General features: G+C 36.4%; 2 protein-coding genes across 9 annotated transcripts in view; both read left to right on the forward strand.

Moving 5' to 3' along the window:
- Window positions 1-2,000: 2,000 nt before the first annotated feature.
- On the forward strand, window positions 2,001-12,454 carry slc13a1 (solute carrier family 13 member 1). The gene is made up of 15 exons (XM_051100208.1): window positions 2,001-2,988; window positions 3,274-3,402; window positions 3,495-3,631; window positions 3,727-3,914; window positions 4,002-4,047; window positions 4,131-4,191; window positions 4,280-4,434; window positions 4,547-4,666; window positions 5,159-5,254; window positions 8,456-8,557; window positions 8,687-8,781; window positions 8,889-8,983; window positions 9,799-9,960; window positions 10,045-10,182; window positions 11,344-12,454. The coding sequence occupies exons 1-15, from the start codon at window positions 2,890-2,892 to the stop codon at window positions 11,476-11,478; spliced, it is 1,758 nt and encodes a 585-aa protein (XP_050956165.1). The 5' UTR covers window positions 2,001-2,889; the 3' UTR covers window positions 11,479-12,454.
- Window positions 12,455-16,732: 4,278 nt separating this feature from the next.
- The window catches only part of cadps2 (Ca++-dependent secretion activator 2), a 197,579-nt gene continuing 189,248 nt past the window's right edge, over window positions 16,733-25,063 (forward strand). For 6 of the 8 annotated variants that reach the window (XM_051100197.1, XM_051100198.1, XM_051100199.1 and 3 more), the window contains exon 1: window positions 16,734-17,309. In XM_051100197.1, coding sequence (XP_050956154.1) covers window positions 17,004-17,309 — 306 coding nt within the window. In that variant the 5' untranslated portion in view covers window positions 16,734-17,003. Of the gene's footprint in view, window positions 17,310-25,063 lie in introns of all 8 variants that reach the window. The other 2 variants (XM_051100201.1, XM_051100202.1) reach the window with 1 other exon arrangement.

A 25,063-nucleotide genomic window follows, 5' to 3' on the forward strand; every position in this document is an offset into this window, starting at 1 on the left:
AGCATTTTTATAAGAATTGAGAAAGAAAGAAAAATGAAAACCTTTGTGGGTTCCTGCATATTTTAATGGCTACTACTGTAATCCTTTAAGTCTGTAACAAAGAAAACATTTTCGTTTGGCGAAATGAAGGTGTTATGAAAAACTTGTTGGGGCCTGAAAGCAACATGAGATTGTTAGGTTACTGTTCGATCTTTTCATCTGAGCATGGATAAAGTAAGTCAAAGGTAAGTTAGATTTTCTCTGTTATTTTTGCCAACAGTATTGTGCAATTGTTTGTAATCTTTGGACACTGGAAAAGGCTTTGATCTTTATAATGCTCATATTGATAACTAATTTGTTGGGTTTTATGTAATCTCTGATAGAGCTTTTCTCTCTGTTCCTTGAGAAAGCTTGAGGATTGCGATTAATGTGTAATAGTGCAGACGGGATGAAGTGAGTGTTCTGTAAAACCACAAGTTATCCAATGATGTTTCAAGGAAACACCATTCTGCATTTTAATTCCTTGGTAATCCTGACTGTGAAATGACAATCTTAAAGGGAGGTCATGAAGACACAACTTCAACTAACCTCAAACGCCTTTAGACAGATTTGACTTTACAGCCGGTCATAGGCCAACTCCTTGTGAGTTTTTCCACTGGATTCATAAGTTTTCCATTGGCACATTTTACATTATATGATTCACAAAGTTATGGAAGCCTCTTCTGGCTCAGGAAAAAATAGTCACTAGTGAGAAAAAAATTTAAAAAATGTACAAGCAAAACAACAGCAGTTAGAAAATCAAGAAAAAGTAATGATAGTAAAAAATAAAGTTGGAGTTGTGGGATAAAGTCACAATTTTGAGAAATAGCAATTTTGTGACAAATATGGTCTAAGAAATAAAGTCGAATTTGTTTCGAATGAAATAAAAATCATGTGACGTAAAGTTGAAATTACAATAGAGTTCCAACTGTGAGACATAAATTCGCAATTGCATTTGTGGGGTACAGTCAATTTTGAGATGTAAAGTAGAAATTAAATTGTTTCAAATTAAATAATTCTCTCATGTTAAGTTGCAGTTATAATAGAGTTGCAGTTCTAAAGTCAATATTGAGATACAAAGTAGAAAATTCCAAGAAATAAATTAGCAATTTTGTGACAAATAAAGTTTAAGAAATAAAGTTGGAATTGTTTCAAATTAAATAACAATTGTGTAATGCGAAGTTGCAATTACAATAGAGTTGCAATTATGAGATATAAATTTGCAATTGCATTTATGGCATCAATCCAAATTTTGGGATGTAATATAGAAATTACAAGAAATAAATTAGCAATTTTGAGACAAATAAGGTCTAAGAAATAAAGTCAGAATTTTTTGGAATTAAATAACAATTGTGTGACGTAAAGTTGCAATTACAATAGAGTTGCAATTATGAGATATAAATTTGCAATTGCATTTGTGGGATAAAGTCACATTTCTGGGATGTAATGTAGAAATTACAAGAAATAAATTTTAACCTTGAGACAAATAAGATCTAAGAAATAAAGTCAGAATTTTTTGGAATTAAATAACAATTGTGTGACGTAAAGTTGCAATTACAATAGAGTTGCAGTTATGAGATACAAATTCGCAATTGCATTTGTGGGATAAGATCACAATTTTGAGATGTAAAGTAGAAATGACAAGAAATTAAAAATTTTTTGAAAAATAAGGTCTAAAGAATGAAGTTGGAATTGTTTCAAATTAAATAATAATTGTCTGATGTAAAGTTACAATTATAATACAGTTGCAGTTATAAAGTCAATTTTTACAATTTTGAGATGCAAAGTAGAAACTACAGTCTAAGAAATAAAGTCAGAATTGTTTCAAATTAAATAATTGTGCAATGTGAAGTTGCAATTACAATAGAGTTGCAATTATGAGATATAAATTTGCAATTGCATTTGTGGGATATAGTCAATTACAAGTTGTAAAATAGAAATTACAAGAAACAAACTGCACTTTTATGACAAATAATGTCTAAAAAATAAAGTTGGAATTTTTTCGAATTAAAAAAATTGTGTGATGTAAAGTTACAATTACAGAGTTGCAATTATGAGATATAAATTCGCAATTTAATTTGTGGGATAAAGTCATAAGTAGAAATTACAAGAAATAAATGAGCAATTTCGTGACAAATAAACTCACAAGAATTAAATTTGCAATCTCAAAAAATAAAGTTCTCAATTGTGGGATGGGAAGTTGCAATTGTAAAATACGAAGTTTTTCTGTCGTAAATGAACTTTCATATAAACCCATGAGCTTTACAGTGAAAGCTTGAAATAATAGTTTACGTATTTCTTTTAATTTCAGTGTTTTTTTTTTTTTTTTTTTCTTTTATGCTTCCTTAAATATTCCTCCCACACATCTAATTCTTTGGAAACGAGCCTCATTACGGATTATCACCTGCTGTGTGATTTCTAAGAGTTTGTGTTTATGAAGTCTCCCAGGTTGTTGTTTAACAGACCCCTGTGCAGTGCCAGATTAAGGCCCAATAGGGGAAAGGCAATGACGTATGCTGTTAAAAGAAAAAGCTGTGAATTCCAGGTCACTGTCTGTGGCAATGTCTCGTGTCAGTGAGTTTGTTTATAATGCGCTTGCTTTTATAACCTCATATGCAAATTTGTTGCTAACTTGGCTCATAAATTGTAAATATAAGTGGATCAGGTTAGAAATGACCTGCATGAGGCATGACTGGTGGGAGTCTCTAATCTTAAAGCTTAATCTCCATGGCCATAAGGCTTTATGACATGCCCGGAATGGACCAGTAACCGTGGATGCGGATGGCACCAGGGCAAAGATTAATCAGCGGCGCATTATTTAAAGGCCATCATAAGACAAAGTCCCTGAGTTGACTCCGTTTCGGCCACAGGATGAGGCGGCTTAGATGTTCTTGGAGCTCCTTGAAACCTATAATCATCATCAGCACGCCACTGGCTTTGCTACCCCTGCCACTGGTCATCCGAACAAAGGTTAGACATGCTTACAAACACATCTGGAGAGGTTTTCTATCAGCCGAGTTCTGAATTAAAATAATGTGTAAACAAATTGTTGTTTAGAGTAAAACTAACGTAATGAAGTAAGAGCAAGTACATTTTATGAAATACTTTGAATTGTGTTTATTTTATGTCTTTTTCAAACTTTAACTTTCAAACAAAAGCCATTTTTGTAAAAGCATATTTTGATAGACATCTGATTTCAATTTCTTCAGTCCGTTTTGTGTTACTGGGTAACAACCCTCATATCATGTCCACTAGGAAGCAGAATGTGCGTACATCTTAATAATAATGGCTGTATACTGGATGACAGAGGTCTTGCCTCTGTCTGTGACGGCACTTATCCCAGCGCTGCTTTTCCCTCTTTTGGGGATCATGAAGTCTTCACAGGTACACTTTCCTAAACCAGTTGTTTTTACTCTTGGAAAACAATCCTATGGAAATCTAATGTGGATACCTATTGACCGACCATCGTTCTTTAGGTTGCAGGGGTATATTTCAAAGACTTCCACTTGTTGCTTCTTGGTGTCATCTGCCTAGCAACATCCATTGAGAAATGGGGTCTTCACCGGAGAATCGCCCTCAGATTGGTGACTGGGCTTGGAGTCAATCCTGGCATGTAAGATTTTATTAGTTTAAATTATGGGGTGTTATGATGAATCATAGTAGGAAGGTCCGACGCAAACCTGCTTGTTTGTGAAATGTGTTTCACAGGTTGATGCTCGGGTTCATGGTTGGCTGTGCTTTCCTCTCCATGTGGCTAAGCAACACTTCAACTGTGGCGATGGTAATGCCAATTGTGGAGGCAGTGATCCAGCAGGTTTTGAATGCAAGTGAAGAAGCCAGCAAAGACCACAAGGGGGCGTTAAATGGCATCTCCAACCCTGCTCTTCAGCTTGAAGGTAAGCTGATGTGAGCAATACCTGATCATTTTAACCTTTAACCTTGTAGAACTGTGGATAATTTAATTATTAAACATCTGTTTTCAGATATTGAGGCACAGCATGACCAATCGGAGTCTGAGAAGATAAAAAGGTGAACATGTATTAAATAACACGAGAAAGTACAGGAAACAATTGATTCTTAAAACTGATGAGATTTTTGTGTACATCTTACAGTATCGAAGCAGGCATTATGGAACAAATTCAAACAGCTCCTGAGGAACCAGAAACTGTTGAAGTAAGTAAAACATGCACAATCTGACATTAAAATGCAGAAAATGCTTCCCCTTGCCTAAAATAAAATGTGGTTTCTTAATATTTGTTAGCCGCCTCCACCGTATAGTGGAAGGTACAGGACCCGTGAAGATCACATGATGTGCAAAGGCTTGTCACTTTGCATTGCCTACTCCTCATCCATTGGTGGGCTTACCACATTATCAGGAACATCCACAAACCTCATCTTTGCTGAATATATCTATCAGTGAGTTGATATCTTGGAACTATTTAAGTTGATTGAATTAATACTGTTTTCCATTCTTTCTACCACTGTATATTATATGGTTTCTTGCCATTTTTTGGTGACATTTCCTCAGGTACTACCCAGATTGCACGGTCGTTAATTTTGGGAACTGGTTCGTGCTTTGTCTTCCCATCTGCATAATTATGCTGATTTTGTCATGGATATTCCTGCACTGGATGTACCTCGGATCCAAGTGAGTGATCGTGATGTCTCCTCTTCAATAAGTCGTTCCCTGACCCCTCTCTGTTCCTCATTTTTACTCCTCGTCTTTGGCTTTCATTTAAATTCATCATTTCAAATCACGCTGCCATTTGCATTTTCCCACCTCACCACTTCAGCTTCCTCTACATGTCCTCAATCTTCTTCATCCTGCTCTGCGTCTCGCTCGCTCACAGCCTCCCATTCTCATCGCTCTGGTATAATCCTGTTTTATCGAGCAGCCTTCTTCATCTCACCCCTGTCGAGATTTTCTTCTTTCCCTGATGAGGAATCACTCACAGAACATGGACGCATGACGTCGTGACAGAGATGTGATTGTTCTCATGCGTAGTTTAAATTGATTCTTGTCATATGCGAATGTTTCGGTCAATTCGTCCGCTTGTCAAAATTAACTACATGTGTGCACTGAAATGACAGTGAATGAAGTGAACAATAAAAGCATATCTGCTTTTCCATCCATCTCTAGCTTCCGTGCCAGCCTGTGCTCCAGACAGCGAACCGAAAAGGAAAAAACCACTGCCAAAGTACTCCGGGATCAGTACGATTCACTGGGGCCCATAAGGTTGGAACTCTTTTTTTAATTTCAAGGATCTTAAAGCTCTTGAAAGTGTGAACTGTACTTATTTTTCCTTGTTGGTCTTCATACATTGGTCAACCAATAGCATGATTTGGGTGTAGGGCTTCCAAACAGCAGGAGACCCTATTATAGGAGATCCATTATACTTAGGATAGTTCACCCAAAAATAAAAATTCTGTCATTAATTACTCACCCTCATGTCGTTCCATACCCATAAGACCTTTGTTTATTTACGTAAATGTATGTAAAAACAGTCTTTGTAAACATGACTGAAGATTTCGACAAAGAGGATGGCTTGCAAATTTTTTTTGCCCAGAAAGCTCTCGGATTTCATCAAAAACATCCTAATTTGTGTTTCGAAAATTAGCGAAAGTCTTTCGGGTTTGGAACAACATGAGGGTGAATAATTTATGACACAATTTTAATTTTTTGGTGAACTATCTCTTTAAATCGGCTTCGATTTTACTTTAGTATTGTGATGAACTTCCAACTGAAATGGAATATTAAATAGAGGCAAAGTTTTATTTTAGCACACCTCACTGCCATTTTTTTACTCACAGCAAACTAACATAATAAGCGAAGAAAAGCCATTTCAAAGCAGAACCAAATTTTCAGATTTTGATTAAAGATTACCAAGACAAACAGTTTTTTTTCACTGTGTTTAATTTGCACAAATTAATTGCTCGCTTCAAGACTAGCAATTTGTGCTAACAACGTAAATAGTGTAAATTTTGATTTCTTGCAAGCTTTAATGTGCATTATATCTTAATGTGTCAAGGCATGCCATTTTGGGTGCATTCACACTTGTCATGTTTGGTTCAATTAAAATGAGTTAGTGTGGTTCATTTGAGTAAGTGTGAACGCTTCCATCTGAACCCTGGTGCGCACCAAACAAGCAGACTGAGACCACTAAAAAGATGGGTCTAGGTCCACTTCCAAAGAACTCTGGTGTGGTTCGAATGTAGTATGAAAGCAACACAAATAGTGTAAATTCTGATTTCATGCAGGCTTTAATGTACATTATATCCTAACATGTCAAAGCGTGCCATTTTGGGTGCGTTCACACTTGGCATGTTTGGTTCGATTAAAATTAGTTAGTGCGGTTCATTTGAGTAAGTGTGAACGCTGCCATCTGAACCCTGGTGCGCACCAAACAAGCAGACCCAAGACGCAAACAAACGAAGCAACACGTCATGAAATATATGTCATTCCAGCCGACTAATCAGGTTGTGAACGTATCACTATGCCTTTAGGTTCAGTATCTTTAGGTTCGGTGTCAAAAATACCACTGTGAACACTAAAGCCACCTTTCCGCTATCTCCGATAAATGACAAGCGACAGACTGGAAGTCATTCATTTCCAATTGAGAGTAGTGTGCAGAAAATTCAGATCCAATTTAAGCTTCAGATGCGTTAATATTTGAACTTTGCAAATATTTTAACTTCTGCAGCTAGACCGTATGCGACCACCTGACCGGATGTGATGTATTTCAATCAGAACTATGAGTGTATGGTCAGAATTACCTTTTTTTTTTTCATTTTAACATTATACTGTAAAAGCTATATTTGTAAAATGGCATGTAGAATAATTATTATTAAATCATCATAATGTAGGTTGATTAGCCCCATAAAACCTACTTTGTTTTTATTCCGGGGGTAATTTGTTTTGTGTCGATATATTCATACATTCTTTATATTCATTAAAATCATTCATTTTACCGTGGTTGCTTCTAGGGGTGGGAGAAAAAATCGATTCTCTGATGCATCGCGATTCTCTCTTCAACGATTCTGAATATTTCAGAATCGATTCTGAGCTTGTTTTTTCCCCAGTGAGCGCTAACGACGTGACAGGCTTTATTGCACAGAATTTGCACTGTGAGAAGCGGCTTGGCTGCCAGTGGTGAGCTCTGAGGCACGTGCGCTTTGGTCGAAGCAGAAACAAGCCGTCCTCACGCGGCGCAAGCAATTGAAGGGAATGGGTTTCATAGCGCAGCGCTTTCCGTGTTCGGTGTGTAGGCTGCAAGACATGTGCGCATTGCTCTTGACAGTGCTTCCACCCGCAGTGTTTTATTTCAGATATGCTTTCATTAATGCCGTTTGGATTGCAGTATTATTATATGCACGAAACTCGCGCACTGACGGACTTTCACGTGCGCTTTGTGTTTGTTGTCCTGAAGATCGATTGTGGCTGCAGTTAAATGCACTTCCATTTTCGAATATGAACTTTTATACTAAACTGATGTTCACACAGTCAGTTATGTTTTCAGAACAGGACAAAACATCTGATATTTCGAAATAGATCTGTGCATTAGTGTGAATACAGTCTGTTAAAGCCGCTACTGTCTATGATCTCATCAGTAATAATCAAACGGCAATAATGCTGAGGAAAAAGAAAAGCCCATAACCATTGTCTGAAAACTTTCGGATACTTACAGAACACTTCTTTTAAATAAGTGATTGTTTTAAAAAGTAGCCTGTTTATATAATAAAAAATAAAGTTTGCACAAAATAAATTTGATATGAAATTTACGTGAAAATGTAGCCATGTGCATTAATATTGAAAATTGAGAATGTGATGCATAGTGATACTGACTTGATAATGAAAATTGTAATTGAATTGAATCATGAAACCAGTGAAGATTCACACCCCTACTTTTAAGATGGCAGTACTGACACAGAGATTCCAACTATAAACAAAAAGCAAAGAAAATTCAATTTTGGTTAAAATGTAAGGTTGTAAAAATGAATTTGCACAGCAGAAGAATTGGGGGAAAAATGTAGATCAAGAATCGTTTTAAAATCAGATCGTGACTCCCAGAATCGGAATCGGATCATGAAGTGTCTGAAGATTACCCCTAGTTGCTTCACAACCACTTTAAAATATTTGTGCGACTGCCGCTAGGGGGAGAAATGAGAAATGGGGAAGACAGTGGAAGGGTGGCTTAAGCGGACCAGGAATGTATTTTTGGTCTGGACCAAACAAAACAAAAGAACCGAACTACAAGTGTGAACGCACCCTTAGTCAAAGTTAGAATTATTTCAAGACCTGATTGTGTCCTTATTACTTCGATTATTATTAACGAAGCAAATCGGGGGAGAAGTTGTGCAGTGTATTCCAGTATTTAGGGCAATCGGATGCATGAATTTCTAATCATTTTTCTGTATTACTGTTTCTCTTTTGATCCAGCTGGCAGGAGATTATCACCTTGATCATCTTCACTCTGATGGCAGTTTTGTGGTTTACAAGAAACCCAGGTTTCATGCCTGGCTGGTCATCACTGTTTCCCAAGTAAGTATATTCACAATTATCAATTTCTTTTGATGTAGATATACCACTGCTTCACAGAGGAAGTCATCATTCCACTCAGTAATTGCCTTTAGATTTCTATTTATCCTTCATTTGTTGTTATTTCTTCAGTTACCCAGGTTACGCTACGGATGCCACTGTAGCGCTGTTGCTGGGTTTCACGTTCTTCATCATCCCCGGGCACAAACCAAGTGCAGAGCGCTATGGTACGGCTTACTCATTTCCTTTGTGCATTTGTGAAACCCTTCCAAATGATTAGAGGTTCGCTATCAGCAGTTTTGTCGTTGATTAACGTTGTCAATTCCTGCGACAGAGGCCTTGATAACGTGGAAGGACTTCCAGGCCTGCATGCCATGGGAGATCAGTCTACTTGTGGGTGGCGGTTTCGCTTTGGCTGAAGGCACAAAGGTAGGATTATGATTTAATGGAAACCCAAGTATATCTGTGAGAGAAAAAAGAAAGACGGAGAAATTAATAGAAAAGTACAAGGCCGCATTAATAGATGAATCAATTAATGGTTCATTTTAACATGCCTGGATTCAATTAAACAGGCCAGTCTAATTCACTAGTGGCTTTGGACAGGCCTGGACAGCTCAATTGCACCCTTTACTCGTAATCTTAAACATTAATTTCCTTTTAAAAGAAATAAATGAAAAGACGGATCACATCAAAGCCTCGTAACAGCGTGCAACCCATTAACGTTGCGCAGAGAACAACAATTCCACTGTGTCACTCTCTGTCTGCTTTGACGTCCCATTCAAGCTAATTACATGCCTCCATTATAAGACTGGCACTGAAGCACATCATTTCAGCATAACAAACGGCTCCTTCCTCATGTCAGTTGCAAAGGCTGGAAACAAGAGCGTCTACTTCTTAATATTCTCCCGGTGTAGGTAGGCTGGGGTGGGGTCTTATCATCAAGACTCCAGCCCTGTTTTGATCCAGACACCCAAATGTCATGGCAAGTCCAGTCTTTAAAATCTTCAAAGCAGAAAGGGTGACTACTGTGCTGCGTTCTCCATATGCAACATCAGACGCCGTATCTTGACAAACAGCTAAATTACGACTCCGGTCTCTGTTGACAAGCATACAAAGAGATGTTGGTACATTTATGAAAGCGGGTTCGTTTGAGTTCATGAATATCTTGTCTGGACACTTTCACTTACCTTCTGTCTTTCAGAGACGATCTGATGTTTTTTTGGTTGTTATTTTTCATCCGACAGATTTCTGGTTTGTCGACTTGGGTTGCTGAATTGCTGACTCCCTTGGGAAATCTCCCTATTTTAGCCACTGTCACCATCGCCTGCCTTATTGTCACCTCTATCACAGAAGTTGCCAGCAATGCTGCCACAATGACAATCTTTTTGCCTATACTGGCTCCCTTGGTATGTGTAACTTCAATATATGTAGAATATTACATTTGCGTCACTTTTTTTGGGCTTGTCCTCATTACAAATGATCTTTATTAGTCCGAGGCAATTGGAGTCAACCCCTTGTACATGCTGATTCCCACGGCCCTATGTGTGTCCTTTTCATTCCTGCTTCCGGTTTCTAATCCACCCAATGCCATTGTCTTCACATATGGTCATCTGACAAGCATGGACATGGTGAGTGAGTCCTTATGATTTGGAAGTCATTTTGCATGTACATTTCACAATGTGTCAAAGGTGCAGTTGAGGTCAAAAGTTTACATACACCTTACAGAATCTGCAAAATGGTAAGTATTTTACCAAAGTAAGAGGGATCATACAAAATGCATGTTGTAAAGACATATACTCCACAAGAGGAAATAATAGTTTAATTCAAATTAATGACCTCATTCAAAAGTTTACATACGCTTGATTCAGGTCCTTCAGGTCCCACAAATTCTCTGGATTTTCAGCATTTTTGTGTATTTGAACCCTTTCCAACAATGACTGTATGATTTTGAGATCCATCTTTTTACACTAAGGACAACTGAGGGACTCATATGCAACTATTACAGAAGGTTCAAATGCTCACTGATGCTCCAGAAGGAAATGTGATGCATTAAGAGCCAGGGAGTGAAAACTTTTGAACAGAATGAAGATGTGCACATTTTTTTATTTTGCCTAAATATCATATTTTTTCATTTATTACAGCTCTTTAGAAGCTACAGAAGATACTTATATGTTTCCCAGAAGACAAAAAGTTAAATTTACCCTGATCTTCAAATTCCAAAAGTTTTCACCCCCTGGCTCTTAATGCATTGTTTCTTTCTGACGCATCAGTGAGTGTTTGAACCTTCTGTAATAGTTGCATATGAGTCCCTCAGTTATCCTCAGTGTAAAATGATGGATCTCAAAATCATACAGTCGTTGTTGGAAAGGGTTCAAATACACAAAAATGCAAAAAAAAAAAAAAAAAAAAAACAGAAATTTGTTGGGCCTTGAGGATTTTTCTGAAGAACAGCAGGCAGTTTAAATGTTCAGGACAAACAAGGGACTCATGAACAATTATCACTAAACACTAATGTTTAGTCATTCAGGTAACAACACAGTATTAAGAATCAAGTGTTTGTAAACTTTTTAACAGGGTAATTTTTATAAATGTAGCTACATTTTTCTCATGTGGACTATATGTAAATGTCTTTAATGTGAAATATCTTATTCACATAAGATCCCTCTTATTTTCGTAAAATAATTATCATTTTGCAGATTCCACAAGGTGTATGTAAACTTTTGACATCAACTGTACATCTTGTAAATGCAAAATAACTGAGCTTTGTTTGGTTTTCTTTGTCACTATAGGTAAAGGCAGGGCTGGGTGTAAACGTTATAGGTGTTCTTACAGTCCTATTAGCTCTTACAACATGGGGAACACCTCTGCTCAACCTGGACACCTACCCAGACTGGGCACCGGTTGTAAACAGCACTGGAGTATGACCAACACTGTGAATATTTCACAAATGTGGACATTTAGTTTTCAAATTACATGGACCCCTTGATGTTGCCTGAATTGGTGACAATCCAAATGTTTTACTCATTTGGACCACAGCTTGGATTAGGCAATGCAACAGACTGAAAGCTGTTTTGAACATCATTGTTTATATGTTTTTGTATTTTCAGCATTTTAACAATCGTTGGCTCAAGTCTGTGATTCCTTATGCCATTAAGCTTTTTTGTGGGGTTCAAAGAGGATGCTTTGGTGCATAATTCAACAGTGCAATGTTTATACAAAATGTATTATATTAAAGATATTTCTTTAGCTTTAAGCAGAGTTTGCATGACAGGGTTAGTCCTGTCGGCTAACGTAGCACTTAATGTTTTATATAATTGTATATTTTTGTTATACAGTAGCCTGTACATATGAGTATATTGTTAAAATTACTGTACATTGTGGACAAAAGAGATTAAAGAGTAAGTAACAGACAAAATTTTCTAGAAAGTAGACAGTCTCACTTTCAACATTAGACACAAACTCGCACATAACAGTGGCCAGAAAATAATAGCTATTGATTTTAGGTGAGTTACTCAGCTCAAAAGTGAGCATTTCTAGCCAGTGCTTCTATTGAGCTTCAAAGGCATCAGTCAGAATTAGATAATTTAACAAGTTTTGGTTTAAATAACATGATACATTTTGTTTTTTGTTTGTTTCCATACTAGAATTTTGTATTTTAAATGGAAACTCAACATCTAATTTGTTTGACATCCATTTTTCACACTGTATGTGCTTTTTGTAAAATATTTCTTGTTACGACTAAAAGTGTGAGACGTTACTTTCTGTCTTGAGTGTTCTTTCTTTCACTGTTTTGGCAAGAAGAAAGCATTTAAATAAACACCCTAAACCATTAACAGTCATCATATTTTAGCAGGAACTCACACTGATTTTAATAAACAATGCTTTGCAATCTGTATTAATGTTAATTGAACTGTGCACCGAGTGGATTGTCTCATCTCTAATTACTGAATCCAAAAATTAAATGTTTTGACAAATCTAGTCTGGGTGGCAGACTTATCAAAGAGATTCCAGAAGCAGATTAGCTTTGATGAGACGAGGTTACAGAGAAAAATTGTCATCTATTTCTGCATATCTGCAGTGGAGTCTGTTTAGAGATAAGTAATGCATCTCAACAGAAAAATGGCTCTGAAAGTATATCTGTCTTAATAATTCTTTCCCATTTTAATTAGACTGAATGGTCGCAAAACAAAACGGTGTAATGATTAAAATATATGAGACTTTAAAGCTGATGTAAAACAAAAGAGGAGGCTATAATGTGCCATTTGAATGGGCTTGGGCTAATATTTGTTCTCAAAGTGAGGCAGTGATGAGAACTAATTCTGTAAACCACCCACATTATAAAAATTCATACTCGGATCCTGCAGCCATTGCGATTCAAGGTCAGCGTTCAGTTGTGTCTGAGGTAATGACGGCCTGTCTGAAAGGTCTAATCTGATTATGTATTATTTAATACGTACTTCTTATATACTTAATGTGGCCACAAGGACTGATGAGTTTACAAATCAGGAATAGCTTTTCTCCCAGCCTTATTGTGAGTCATTGCCATCCTATAATTTCTCTGTGGGTGCACAGGTCAGCAAGCTGAATATTAACAGTGGTTTGCTTTTATTGTTCAAATGTTTTTCACATATAGAAATTTCTATTACTTGGGTAAGGGGCCTTTATACTGTTGTGACCTCTCGATATGACTGAGGCAATTCACCAGTGACAGACATCGTGAACTCTTTAAATCACTATAAAATCAAAATTTAATTTTAGTATGAATACGTTAGCCTATAAGCGAGTGTGTTCCAAAACTGATAAAGCAGGTGGCTGAAATCGGTCGCTTGTTCACAGAATTTGATGGTCATTCTATAATTGTGGGTACATGTCATGTCCATGAAGTATATTTTTATCAATATAAAGCCCCGATGCTTAATTTTCCAGTACACAGTTTTACTTTTTCCCAGTCACATTACAATTCGTTAAAAAAAGCCATATCTTTTGTTCACAGATGTTCATATCACATACATCCCTGGTTTTCAGCTGTCTGATTTTGTAAAATTGCTCATTCTACTCTGCATTTAAGCATGAAAATGACCTCAAATATAAATTAATTTCATAGTTTCGCCTTCAGTTAGATTAGGTTATCAAGACATTTGGGTGTGTGCTTCAAAAATAATGTGTTTATTGTGATATAACTTTTATTTTTGTTTCCAAAAAAACATTGTCAACTAAGTTACCCACTAGAAAAACCCTCCTTAAAAAAGAATTGGTTTTGTCCCATTCTCACATAAGTTGTACAGAATGATATTATTTCCTCTAGAAGCACGTGGATGAAACCATAGAAGTTATGTTCTCTCTCTTTCCCCGAATATTGGTTAAACTAGCAAACCTGTGTCAAGAGTGGATTAATTGACCGTCAACAGTGTTACACAAGTATTATTGCTGTAAATTTTAAAAAGACATTTTAACTAAAACATGTTTTGTATTTGAAAATACATTTCTAAACATACCACATGCTCAGTAGTTCTAGGTTTCAATGTTGATTATAGGCCCAAAACACTAAAAATGTCAACTAAGTTACCTGTCAACTGTTACCCAGTAAAGGTAACATGGTGGACAGTAAACATAGATGGTATTTTGTGCACATATTCCTACAGATCATCTTTATTTATATAGCACTTTATACAATATAGCTTGTTCACAGCAGCTATGTAAGGTCATATTTGGGCTTTTGGGAAAAAGGAAAACTTTTTTCTTCACATTGTCACATTCTAAATGTACCCCTAATTATAGAATGACCCTTGTATTTTCTGTACGGCGAATGGCACGTAGTGTATTATACAGGGGATAGGGAACGATTCAGACAGTGTCTGAATCATTGTGTCGCGCGAACTATGCAGAATGGATCATATGCGTGAATCGCCGCAGACCACGCAATGTATCAGACCCGTTTGAATTCTACACAGAATGCCATATTTTCGAGCAATATGGATGAGATTGTGGCTGTCATGCGCTATTAAAGGAGAACTCCACTTCCAGAACAACAATTTACAGATAATTTACTCACCCACTATTTCCCCATATAATGGACTAATATGATGCCCCGATATTTAACTTCCAAAATGCAGTTTAAATGCAGCTTCAAACAATCACAAATGCGGTTGTAAACAATCCCAGCTGAGGAAGAAGGGTCTTATCTAGCGAAACGATTGGTTATTTACATTTAAAAAAATACAATTTAAATACTTTTTATTGTCAAATGCTTGTCTTGCCTTGCAGTCCTTGAACTCTGTGTATTCTGGCTCAAGACAGTTAGGGTAAGTCGAAAAACTGACCGTATTTTCTCAATCAACTTCAAAAATCATTTCAAAATCATCCTACATCCCTGCAAAAGAACCAACCCAGGCAAAGTGAACATGCAAAAAAAAAAAAAAAATCAAACACCCTTAACAAAAAAGGTAAAACAGCGATATAGGACGATTTTGAAGTTGAGGGAGAACATGAGATCTGAGTTTTTCTACATACCCTACCCGTCATGAACAGGAAGAATAACAGTCCATTTTAATTGGAGAACATGATTTTTGTTTGGTAGTTGCATACTGCATGTTCTGAAGGTTACATTTTTCAATTTGAATTTAATATTTCATTATCTGTGACTGAAAACGAGCCTGTAAGAAATAGATAGCTTGTAATAGATTGTAATATTTTTCACTTTGCTTCTGATCCCTCAACTGATGGAATATTTCAAAACAGACTGTAGATTTAACCTTCGGAGACATTTGTCATTTGTAAGTGATGTATATGTCTACCCTGATTAGGGTGTAGTATTTTTTACCTTTAAGCAGCCAGAACTGTTTTTTTTTTTTTTTTTTTTTTTTTTTGTGCATTATACACTAACTTCTCTCTCAGAAATAAAGGCACAAAAGCTGTCACTGTGGCAGTAACTTTTCAAAAGGCACTCTTTTGTACCTATTAGGTTCTAATATGTGACCCTGGACCACAAAACCAGTCTTAAATAGCACGGGTATATCTGTAACCAACAATACATTGTATGTGTCTAAATTATCAATTTTTCTTTTATGCCAGAAATCTTTAAGATATTAAATAAAGATCATGTTCCATGAAGATATTTAGTAAATTCCCTACTGTAAATATATCAAAACTTAATTGTTGACTATTAAGAACTTCATTTGGACAACTTTAAAGGCTATTTTCTCAATATTTTGATTTTGTTGCACCTCAGATTTCAGATTTTAAATTGTTTTATCTCGGCCAAATATTGTCTTATCATAACAAACCATACATCAATGAAAAGCTTTATTCTGCTTTCAGATGTATAAACCCTCAATTTTAAAAAACTGACCCTTATGACTACTTTTGTTTTGCAGGGTCCCATATAAACAGCACTTTAAGTACTAATATGTGACCCTGGACCACAAAACCAGTCTTAAGTCGCTGGGTTATATTTGTAGCAATAGCCAAAAATACATTGTATGAGTCAAAATTATAGATTTTTATGCCAAAAATCATCAAAATTAAGTAAAGATCATGTTCCATGAAGATATTTTGTAAATTTCCTACTGTAAATATATCAAAACTTAATTTTTGATTAGTAATATGCATTGCAAAGAACTTAATTTGGAAAACTTTAAATGCGATTTTCTCAATATTTTGAATTTTTTGCACCCTCATATTCCATATACTGAAATAGTTGTATCTCGGCCAAATATGGTTCTATCCTAACAAACCATACATCGATGGAAAGCTTGAAAAATTGACACTTATGACACTTATGGTTCAGGGTCACATATGTACATTTAAGGTACCAAAATGGACTCTTTAGGTACAAACGTACCTTTATTTTTGAGAGTGTATCTGTATTTGTGTATATAAAAATGTAAATAAAAATATTCTCTTTTTTTTCACTATCACCACTTGTAGTTTTTATCTTTTCTATCTATACATTTCCTGCCAAAAGACTGGTTTTGTACAGTGAACCTGTTTGTCTCTGTAGCATTGATTGACATTGGATTTTGATCATGAAAAATTAATAGGTGCAGTGCTGAATTTATTATCAATGTTCTAATCAATTATTAGTGGTGTAAATTTAACATGAAAACATTAAAAGTAAAGACTGCACCTTTAAGAATGGAACCTCCCACGTGTTGCATGTTGTCCATGCCACAGGTTGCCTACCTGTCTCGCATAACTCTGCACTAACCTCCTCACGCTTGCGCTCTCTTCATAAGAGGGAAATAAAGAATGTGGCTCAATCCAACCTTATCCGAATCGCTGTCGGATTGACTCCGCCCTCAAAAGTGTCGCGACTGACACATTTGACATCCTCTCAGAAAAAAAAAAAAAAAAAACAACTCCGCTTTTGTGGTCGAGGTCGTCAGAAACCTCTTGGGTTTCCTCGGTTTTCCCACAGCTGTGAGGAGTTGTCGCCTCTTGAGTGTCGACAATGCTGGACCCGTCCTCCAGCGATGAATCTGAGGGCGAACTACCACCTGAGGACGAACCGCCCGTTAAAACTGGGAAACCTGTTAAAAAGAGTCCCAAACCTGAAAAGACGTCGGACGCCCCGCGAACCCAAACCAAGGAACCGGTCCCTTCTCCCGCCGATGCGGACAAAACCGAGCAGGAGAGACTTAAGAAAGAAGAAGCGGAGAGGAAAATTAAACTACAAATTTATGTGTTTGTGTTGAGATGTATCGCGTACCCGTTCAACGCCAAACAGCCCACAGATATGGCTCGCCGTCAGCAGAAGGTGAGTGACCGTTAAAGCACTGTTTGGAATATTTCGCGCTTTAAATTAATTCGCGCGTACCCAAATCCTTTTAAGCCGCCGCTGCAAAACCTGTTCACTGAGGAAAACTTTTGTCTTTTTACACCCAGCGCATCGGTCAGGGGCTCAGTGTTTGGGTTCAGTAGTTGCAAAGAGTACTTTTACAGGTTTTAAAGAAGATTTGTAAAACTGTCAACAGCTTCACACTTTTAAATGACTAGACAGGTGTTTGTTTACTGTGCTCCTACAGTACCTGTGTTACCCATCTAGTTGAAGCATGAAGCTAAATTGTTTACGCACTGATAAGATGCAAGTAAAGGTTAGTAAAGGTATCATGCTTAAGATATTATGATGTTAGAAATGTATAATTGGCTTTGTTTAGCCGAAAATGAACTCATTTATAACATCAAATCGTTTTTAGGTAGGCTGTGTTGCTTTAAGCTAATCTTGTTTTTATTTATTTACAAATTGGTAGTGAAATTGAGTGACTGTAATGTGTATTTATTTTTTTTTTTTTTACATTAAATCACCTTAAATGTAAATGATAATGAGGTAAATACTTTATAAATACTTTGTAAATTTTACATAAAAAAAAATAATATATATATATATATATATATATATATATGTATGTATGTGTATATATATATGACAGCTGCAATATGCATGTATTCTGTAGTGTCTGTATATGTGACCCTGGACCACAAAGCCAGTCTTAAAGGTTTTTTTTTGTTTTGTTTTTTTTAATTGAGATTTATTCATTGTCTGAAAGCTGAATAAATAAGCTTTCCATTAATGTATGCTTTGTTTATGTAGCATATGACAATATTTGGCAGAGATACAACTACAGTATTTGAAAATCTGGAATCTGAGGGTGCAAAAAAAAAAAATCAAAATACTGAAAAAATCGCCTTTAAAGTTGGCCAAATGAAGTTCTTAGCAACTGATCAAAAATTAAGTTTTGATATATTTACTTATTTTCCTAATGATTTTTGCCGTAAAGGAAAAATCGATCATTTTTGGCTATTGCTACAAATATACCCATGCTACTTAAGACTGGTTTTGTGGTCCAGGGTCACATATGTGAATATGCACAGAAAAGCTCTCTCCATTACATTGTTTCATTGTTCATTTTAGGCAATAAACAAAGGCAGTTCTTTGGAGAGAAATGTGCAACAGAAAAGGATAATAACATGACCAGCAGGATGTAGTGTGAGCAAGAAAACAACTTATTCCCTTCATATTTAACTAGTTTGATGTCATATTATATGCATCTTGTACTTAAAACAGTGTTCAAAATGTTTTTGTTGCCTTGAGGTAAAATGGTGCAACATCACTGTAAATATACGAAAATAATTTTTTTTAAATTATTATTTCAGACCCTGTTTCGGGTTCTCACACTACCACAGTAGAGCTCTTTGGACAACCTCTAGGCACCCATTTAAAAGGGCTTAATGCAAGAACTCTAAAGATTGTCAACAATTCCCTGAGTAACCCCATCAGACGAGAAAGGCTTTAAAACACTTGAAACATGTTTTGAACTTCTATGAGTACACAATATTTGAGGCACCTTCAGAAGGGTGCCTAGAGGCTCTCAAGAGGGTTCTGCCAGCGTGGCATACTGAGGAACCCCAAATGCTTCCTCGAGTCTTCTTTTCATTTTTATGGTGAATGTTGCACCATGTTGCCTCAGGATAATAAAGCACTTGTCTCACTTCACAAGTACTTGCAGATGAGATGGATAATATTAAAGAGATGACTTAGGGGAAAATGGTCTTGGTTACACTGCATCATGGTGATTATGATATAATTTTTTTGCCATGGTACATGGTACAAGGATGACAATAGTCAGCTGTTGTTCCAAACTCACAAGTGCTTTTGTTGAGTTTTGGAATGCATATGAAAATATTTTTAATATTCTCTCATCATTTTTGACTATTAATTGAATGTCTAGATCAGGGGTGCTCAACCCTGTTCCTAGAGATTTACCTTCCTGCAGAGTTCAGCTCCAACCCTGATCAAACACACCTAAACCAAATAATTAGGATCTGAAGGAGCACTTGATATTTACAGACAGGTGTGTTTGATCAGGGTTGAAACTAAACTCTGCAGGAAGGTAGATCTTGAGGAACAGGGTTGGGCACCCCTGGTCTAGATAATCTACATTTCAACCTTTTTGAAACAACCTGAGGATGAGTAATTGGTGATTGAATTTAAATTTTTGGGTGAACGGTCCTTTTTAAGTACATAGGAAAACAAATGGTTACTGTTAAACAGCAGCTTTGTTTTGAAATTATTTCTCTTCTCTTGGTATAAATGTAGAATCACTTATGAGAACAAGCACATTTGCTATTTTTACCAGCACACACCCACTACCGCTAACATATAAAGCTTTTGGAATCGACCTGTTAAGTGATTTTCGTTTCTGCTTAATGCATGTAATCGTACTTCTAAAGCTGGGAAAATCCTCAAAGCTATTGTTAAAAAAAAGCACTGATAATAACCTATTATCAACTTTGCACCCGTGGGACCTGTAAATTACATTCCAGTTCCAGGTGCTAATCTTAACTTTATTTTTGCTCTAAGAAAGCTTGAGAAATACTTCTGAGTTTTAATTTTATGCATAGACTACCTATAAACAATAGGTGGCAAATAAGAAAAGAGAAGTTTTTCCTCAAAATTATCATGTGTTCGTGGCGATGTGTTAAGGAGAAATCTACCAAGCCACAGAAAATGATGTCATACCTGGGCCATTCTACAGAATTGGTCCGAAGTCAGAGTTGGAAATGTACTGAAAAGAATGTCTTTTTCCAAAAAAAAATTCTGTGTATGGAAATTGTATAATATTCAAGGTACACATTTCTAGTAATTTTGTAGTTAGTTCTTATATTGTATTTTCAGAAAAATACTCTCCCCAAATTGATTTAATTAGAAGGGTTGTATTGACATATTAAGATTTTGCTTACAACTAGATTGTAAATATATATATTTTTTGCTGTTTTATTAAAACTTCTTTAGAAGTAAATCTGTAACAATTGCATTTTTAACAACATTTCATGTCTAATTTATAAGATTTATTGTATTGTTGAATCCAATTCAATATTGAACAATTCCAAAGTTAAAGATTCATTAGTTTGAATCAAGCGGCAACCTCCCGGTCTCCCTCTTGAAGCCAACACGGAAGTGACTAAAACTGCAATTCATCGACTGGCCACTAGAGACTGGCTGCAAAAGGGAGTCAATCCCATAGACTCCCCATGTTAAAATGCCCAACTTTACAGCAGAAAAAAAAATGTTTACAGCCTGGTACAAAAAGTGGTTTTGGTCTATATAGCTAATTTTGCCCTTCATGTCAACTGTAAGGGGGTGAATTTTTTTATAACTCATCCGTTTAAATTATATTAAGCCTTAAAGTTCTGCATAATTTAGGGCGTGGGCACTTGAGTGACAGGTAGATTGCCGCAGCTGTCACCACCATCGCGCTAGGCGGGCGTGGTTTCAGCAACCAGCTCCACCCACGGAACGTCTCCTTTAAATGCATTTTAAATGTGTTTTTTGGTTGTGGGACAGCAGTTTGCACCAATTCTGTAGAATGACCCAACTATGCTGATTGGCTGATAGAAAGGTAAAAGGTGTATTTGGCAAATGCTATTAGGTGGCCTACGAAAACAAATTGGCACTGAAAAGACATCTACAATATAACGAAATTGTGCATCCAAGTCCAAAAACAGACAATTTTGTGTGGCAGTCAATCAACAAAGTTGGTTTTTGCAGCCATGTAGTTTTGGTGTTTTACTAGCAGGGGACTCGGATGTAACGCCCACAAAGTCGTCATCGGATTGGTGAAATCCACAGAATTTCAGGTAGACGTGTGTACCGTGTTCTTGTTCCTTCTGGAAACAAAGATGTTGTGATGCCAACCCCCCTCAGAGAAGAAAGCTGTCGTGTTTACACAATGAGTGATTATCATGATCAACTAAACGCTTGATTTTCAAAAGTATGTGAAATATGAAAAGTTCCCTCCTGGCTGCATAGACTCTTTAAAATGTGTCTAAGAATTTTACATTTTAAACGTGATTGGTTGCTTAACCTGTCAGTCATATAGCCTCTTGGGTGCTCCTTGGGTTCCCAGACCTTCTGCCATCAGTCTGAAGGTTTGACTATGCAAGACTAGGGTCATGCTAACCAGCCAAACGTTGACCCCTTAGTGGCTGCATTTATAAAAACACTTTAGTCTACACTATTAGAATTTTTCTTTTTACTACACTTGTGGATTTCAAGGTACATCCTATACCATCTTGTCTGTTTAGTTTACTTGAATTCTCTTCAGACTAAACAGATGTACACTGTAGATAAAAATAGTAGAAGACGAATTCCTTGAGATCTGTTGATTTGTACATGTTTTTATGTTAGGTTATTTTTTTACATGAAGTGTCAGAAGCTTTACAGATTTCACAAATATGAGTCTATATGATTCTCCAAGTCATACAGTGAAGACTGTTATATGCGTCCAATAAGACCCCATGACCTCCATTTAACTTAGAATTATGGCCTACCGTTCAATCGAAATGCTTAAGGCATTGCCATGGCCTCCCCATAAAAGTGAGACGACACAAGTATCATCTTTATTTACACTTAAAATTGAGAAGAAATAAATCTACCTTTAGTCTTTGTTGAATAAATATTCTCAGTTGGAGGCGATCTTGAGAGTAGCTATGGGCAGATTATTGATTTTATGTCATGGCTCATAGAAATATCTCTGCTGGCTAAATGAGAAGGTAACCTTCCCGGCTTCGTAGATCTGATCAGGTGATAGTCAAGTATTCCTTGAGGCATTATTTTCCTCCTGGATATGATGCAGGTAGTGAGAGGACTCCTTTACTGCCCTGCGTGTGATCAGCCATCCTTCACTTTTGATATGCCACTCCAAATGATGGAAGTCAGTCTGTGTAAGTATGCTGCCGGTTACCCTTTTACAGTCACTAGGGACACATACACACACATCTTCTGTCTTTTGAGCTGTCCAGAATGTCTGGATGACTTTGTACAAGATCTTACGTGAACTTGAAGGCATTGTTATGCATAATCTTACTGTGCTTCTTTAGTTGCAGATGCACTGTCAAAGTAACACAATGCCTTTTAGAGTCTGTGCTATCAAAAGGTGTCTGATCATGAGCCAGTGTTGTGGTTTTGCCCTCTTTGAATTTAACCTTCTCTTTTGTTATGACTTTTCTTACTGTGTTTTTTCTTTCTTATTTACACTCTTTGTAATAAGTAGCTTTGGGCACATGGAAGCCGACATTTATGTGTTTTTCCCAAAGCCACCATGCTGTCAACCCACTTTTGTATTATTCAAGTGCAGTACAGAGCTTTTATTTGGAGCACATGCTGTTAGACTGAAATTCAGTGCAAACGAACAATGGATTTGAATGTGGGCATCTTGAAAGTGTTGTGAAGCCTCATTTGGATTAAAACATGCAAAATTGTACCACACACAGTTTAAATGAATGCTTTGATTCTGGGTTGGCTGATGTACTACAGTAGCTAGTGTTGGAGCTTTGTTGTTTTTACATTTTGGGACATAGTGAGTAGTTATTTAGTCATATAGCTTATTCCAGGATTATTTTTAGTGAGCTAAAACATATGGGAATGGGAAAAAACATTTCTTACTGCATTTTTGTATAAAAAACAAACATTTTTGACCTTTTGGGCAAAAGTCAGTTTTTGTACAGACATGTGGTTGGGTGGAAATTTCAGTTCAACTGAAAAAAAGAGTATAATACTCTTTAAAGAAATTAAATAATACACATTTTTTCAGTGAAAAATTGCACTCTGAGCTGTTTCACAGCAACAGAAAGTTTCCACATTGACTGTCTCATCTTCCAAATTACAGCAAATTGACTGCTTACTGACATTGTTGCTAAAACTTTTGGGGAAAAGTCATTAATTTGTTGTAGCCAGTATTTTATCTGCAATTAGGGGCCAAGCACATTTTGTGGTTGCTTGGGGGAAAGTTATGAATTTGGCACACAGATAAAGGACAGTCTAATCTGACGAAATTCGTGCAAAAATGGACATGAGGCTACGTCTTTGCAGCTATTCTGACCAAACTTAGTATGTCTTATACTAAGCATGACCTGAGGGCACATGAGTAGTTTAGGCCCAGGGCCTCCTACTGGTCAAAACATATAAAAAATTGACATTTCTGCCTATAACTTCTAACTAGTTCAGCCAAAAATCATAAGATTGATTTCGTTAGATTTGGAGCGTCATACTGAATCAAACAATAACTTCTACTAACTTCTGAACTGTAAGGTCTTAAAGCAGAATTATTTTTCCTCTGATTCCTTAGCTCATACTGAGACAAATGCATAACAAAATTTACATTTCTACGGGTCAAGTTTTTTTGCAATTTTGAATTTTATGAAAAATCTACATTTTCAAACTCCTCCTAGATGGTTTGTCCAGTTTTCACCAAAATTGGCTAAGATCATATTCAGAGCATTCTGGCAAAAGGAGTTCAAAAACTTTTTGATATGGCAAACCGTTCTCGTAGAGCACGTTAATAAATTTGCCAAAGTTTGTCCAAACATGAGGCTATATCTGCATTGTTTTAGCAAATTCTTACCAGACTTACTACGTGTTATGACAAACATGATCTGAAGGCACACGAGTAGTTTCGGCACAGCGCCACCTACCTATCAGCTATCATAAGATTGATCGTTAGATTTGGACTGGCATACTGAATCAAACAATAACTTCTGAACTGTAAGGTCTTAAAGCTAAATTATTTTCCTCTGATTCCTTGGCTCATACAGAGTCAAATGTACATTTCTGCATGTCAAGATTTTTTGCAATTTTAAAGTTTACAAAAAAGTCTACTTTTTCAACCTCGTCATAGACTGTCAAATTTTCGTCAAAATTGTCTCAGTTCATCTTCAGAGCATTTTGAAAAAAAGATATCAAAAATATTTTGTTCCCGTAAACCACATTAACGAATTTGATGCAAAGTGTTAAACGCAAATAAACACAACGTTTATGTTGCACAGTTAGCACAATTTATTTTCTACATCTTCCGTCTCCTTCATCAAAAACACACTTCAACTCCGTTCCAACACAACTCTGCCCCCTTTTCCCCACGCGATCACTTTTGAACCTGTGCATGCGCTAACCGCAAATAACAAGGGAGGAAATAACATGTTAACACAAAGTATGAAGTGCAAAAATGGGCATGAGGCTATTTCTCTGCAACATTTTAGCGGATTCTGACCAAGCTTGGTATGCGTTATAACATGCATGACCTGAGGGCAAATGAGTAGTTTCGGCAAAATATATAACAATTTGACATTTCTGCTTATAACTTCTAACCAGTTTGGCTATAAGTTGTTAGATTTAGAACAGCATAATCAAATGATACCTAACTGTAAAATGTCAGCCTTTTTGGATGTTGGCTATTTTGAGTTTTGTAGTAAAATGCATCAAAAAATGTCCTTAACAGGTAGGGCAGAGTTGGGGAACCCTGGTCTTTACTGAGTAATTAAAGACTTCTCCTTAGCTCCTAATTTTACCTATATTGTGGTTGCCCTTTAATTGCTTTACTTGCACCTCTTTTTTTTTTTTTAATTTGTTAATTCCCAGCCTGTTTAGTGACAATTACGTGCTCCAAATATCAGGCTCAGCCTACGTAATTTGAGACAAGTGTGACAAAAATGCTTCAGTATTATTCTATATTACGT

Source organism: Labeo rohita, chromosome 25 (assembly GCF_022985175.1).
Source record: "Labeo rohita strain BAU-BD-2019 chromosome 25, IGBB_LRoh.1.0, whole genome shotgun sequence".
NCBI classification, from domain to species: Eukaryota; Metazoa; Chordata; class Actinopteri; order Cypriniformes; family Cyprinidae; genus Labeo; species Labeo rohita.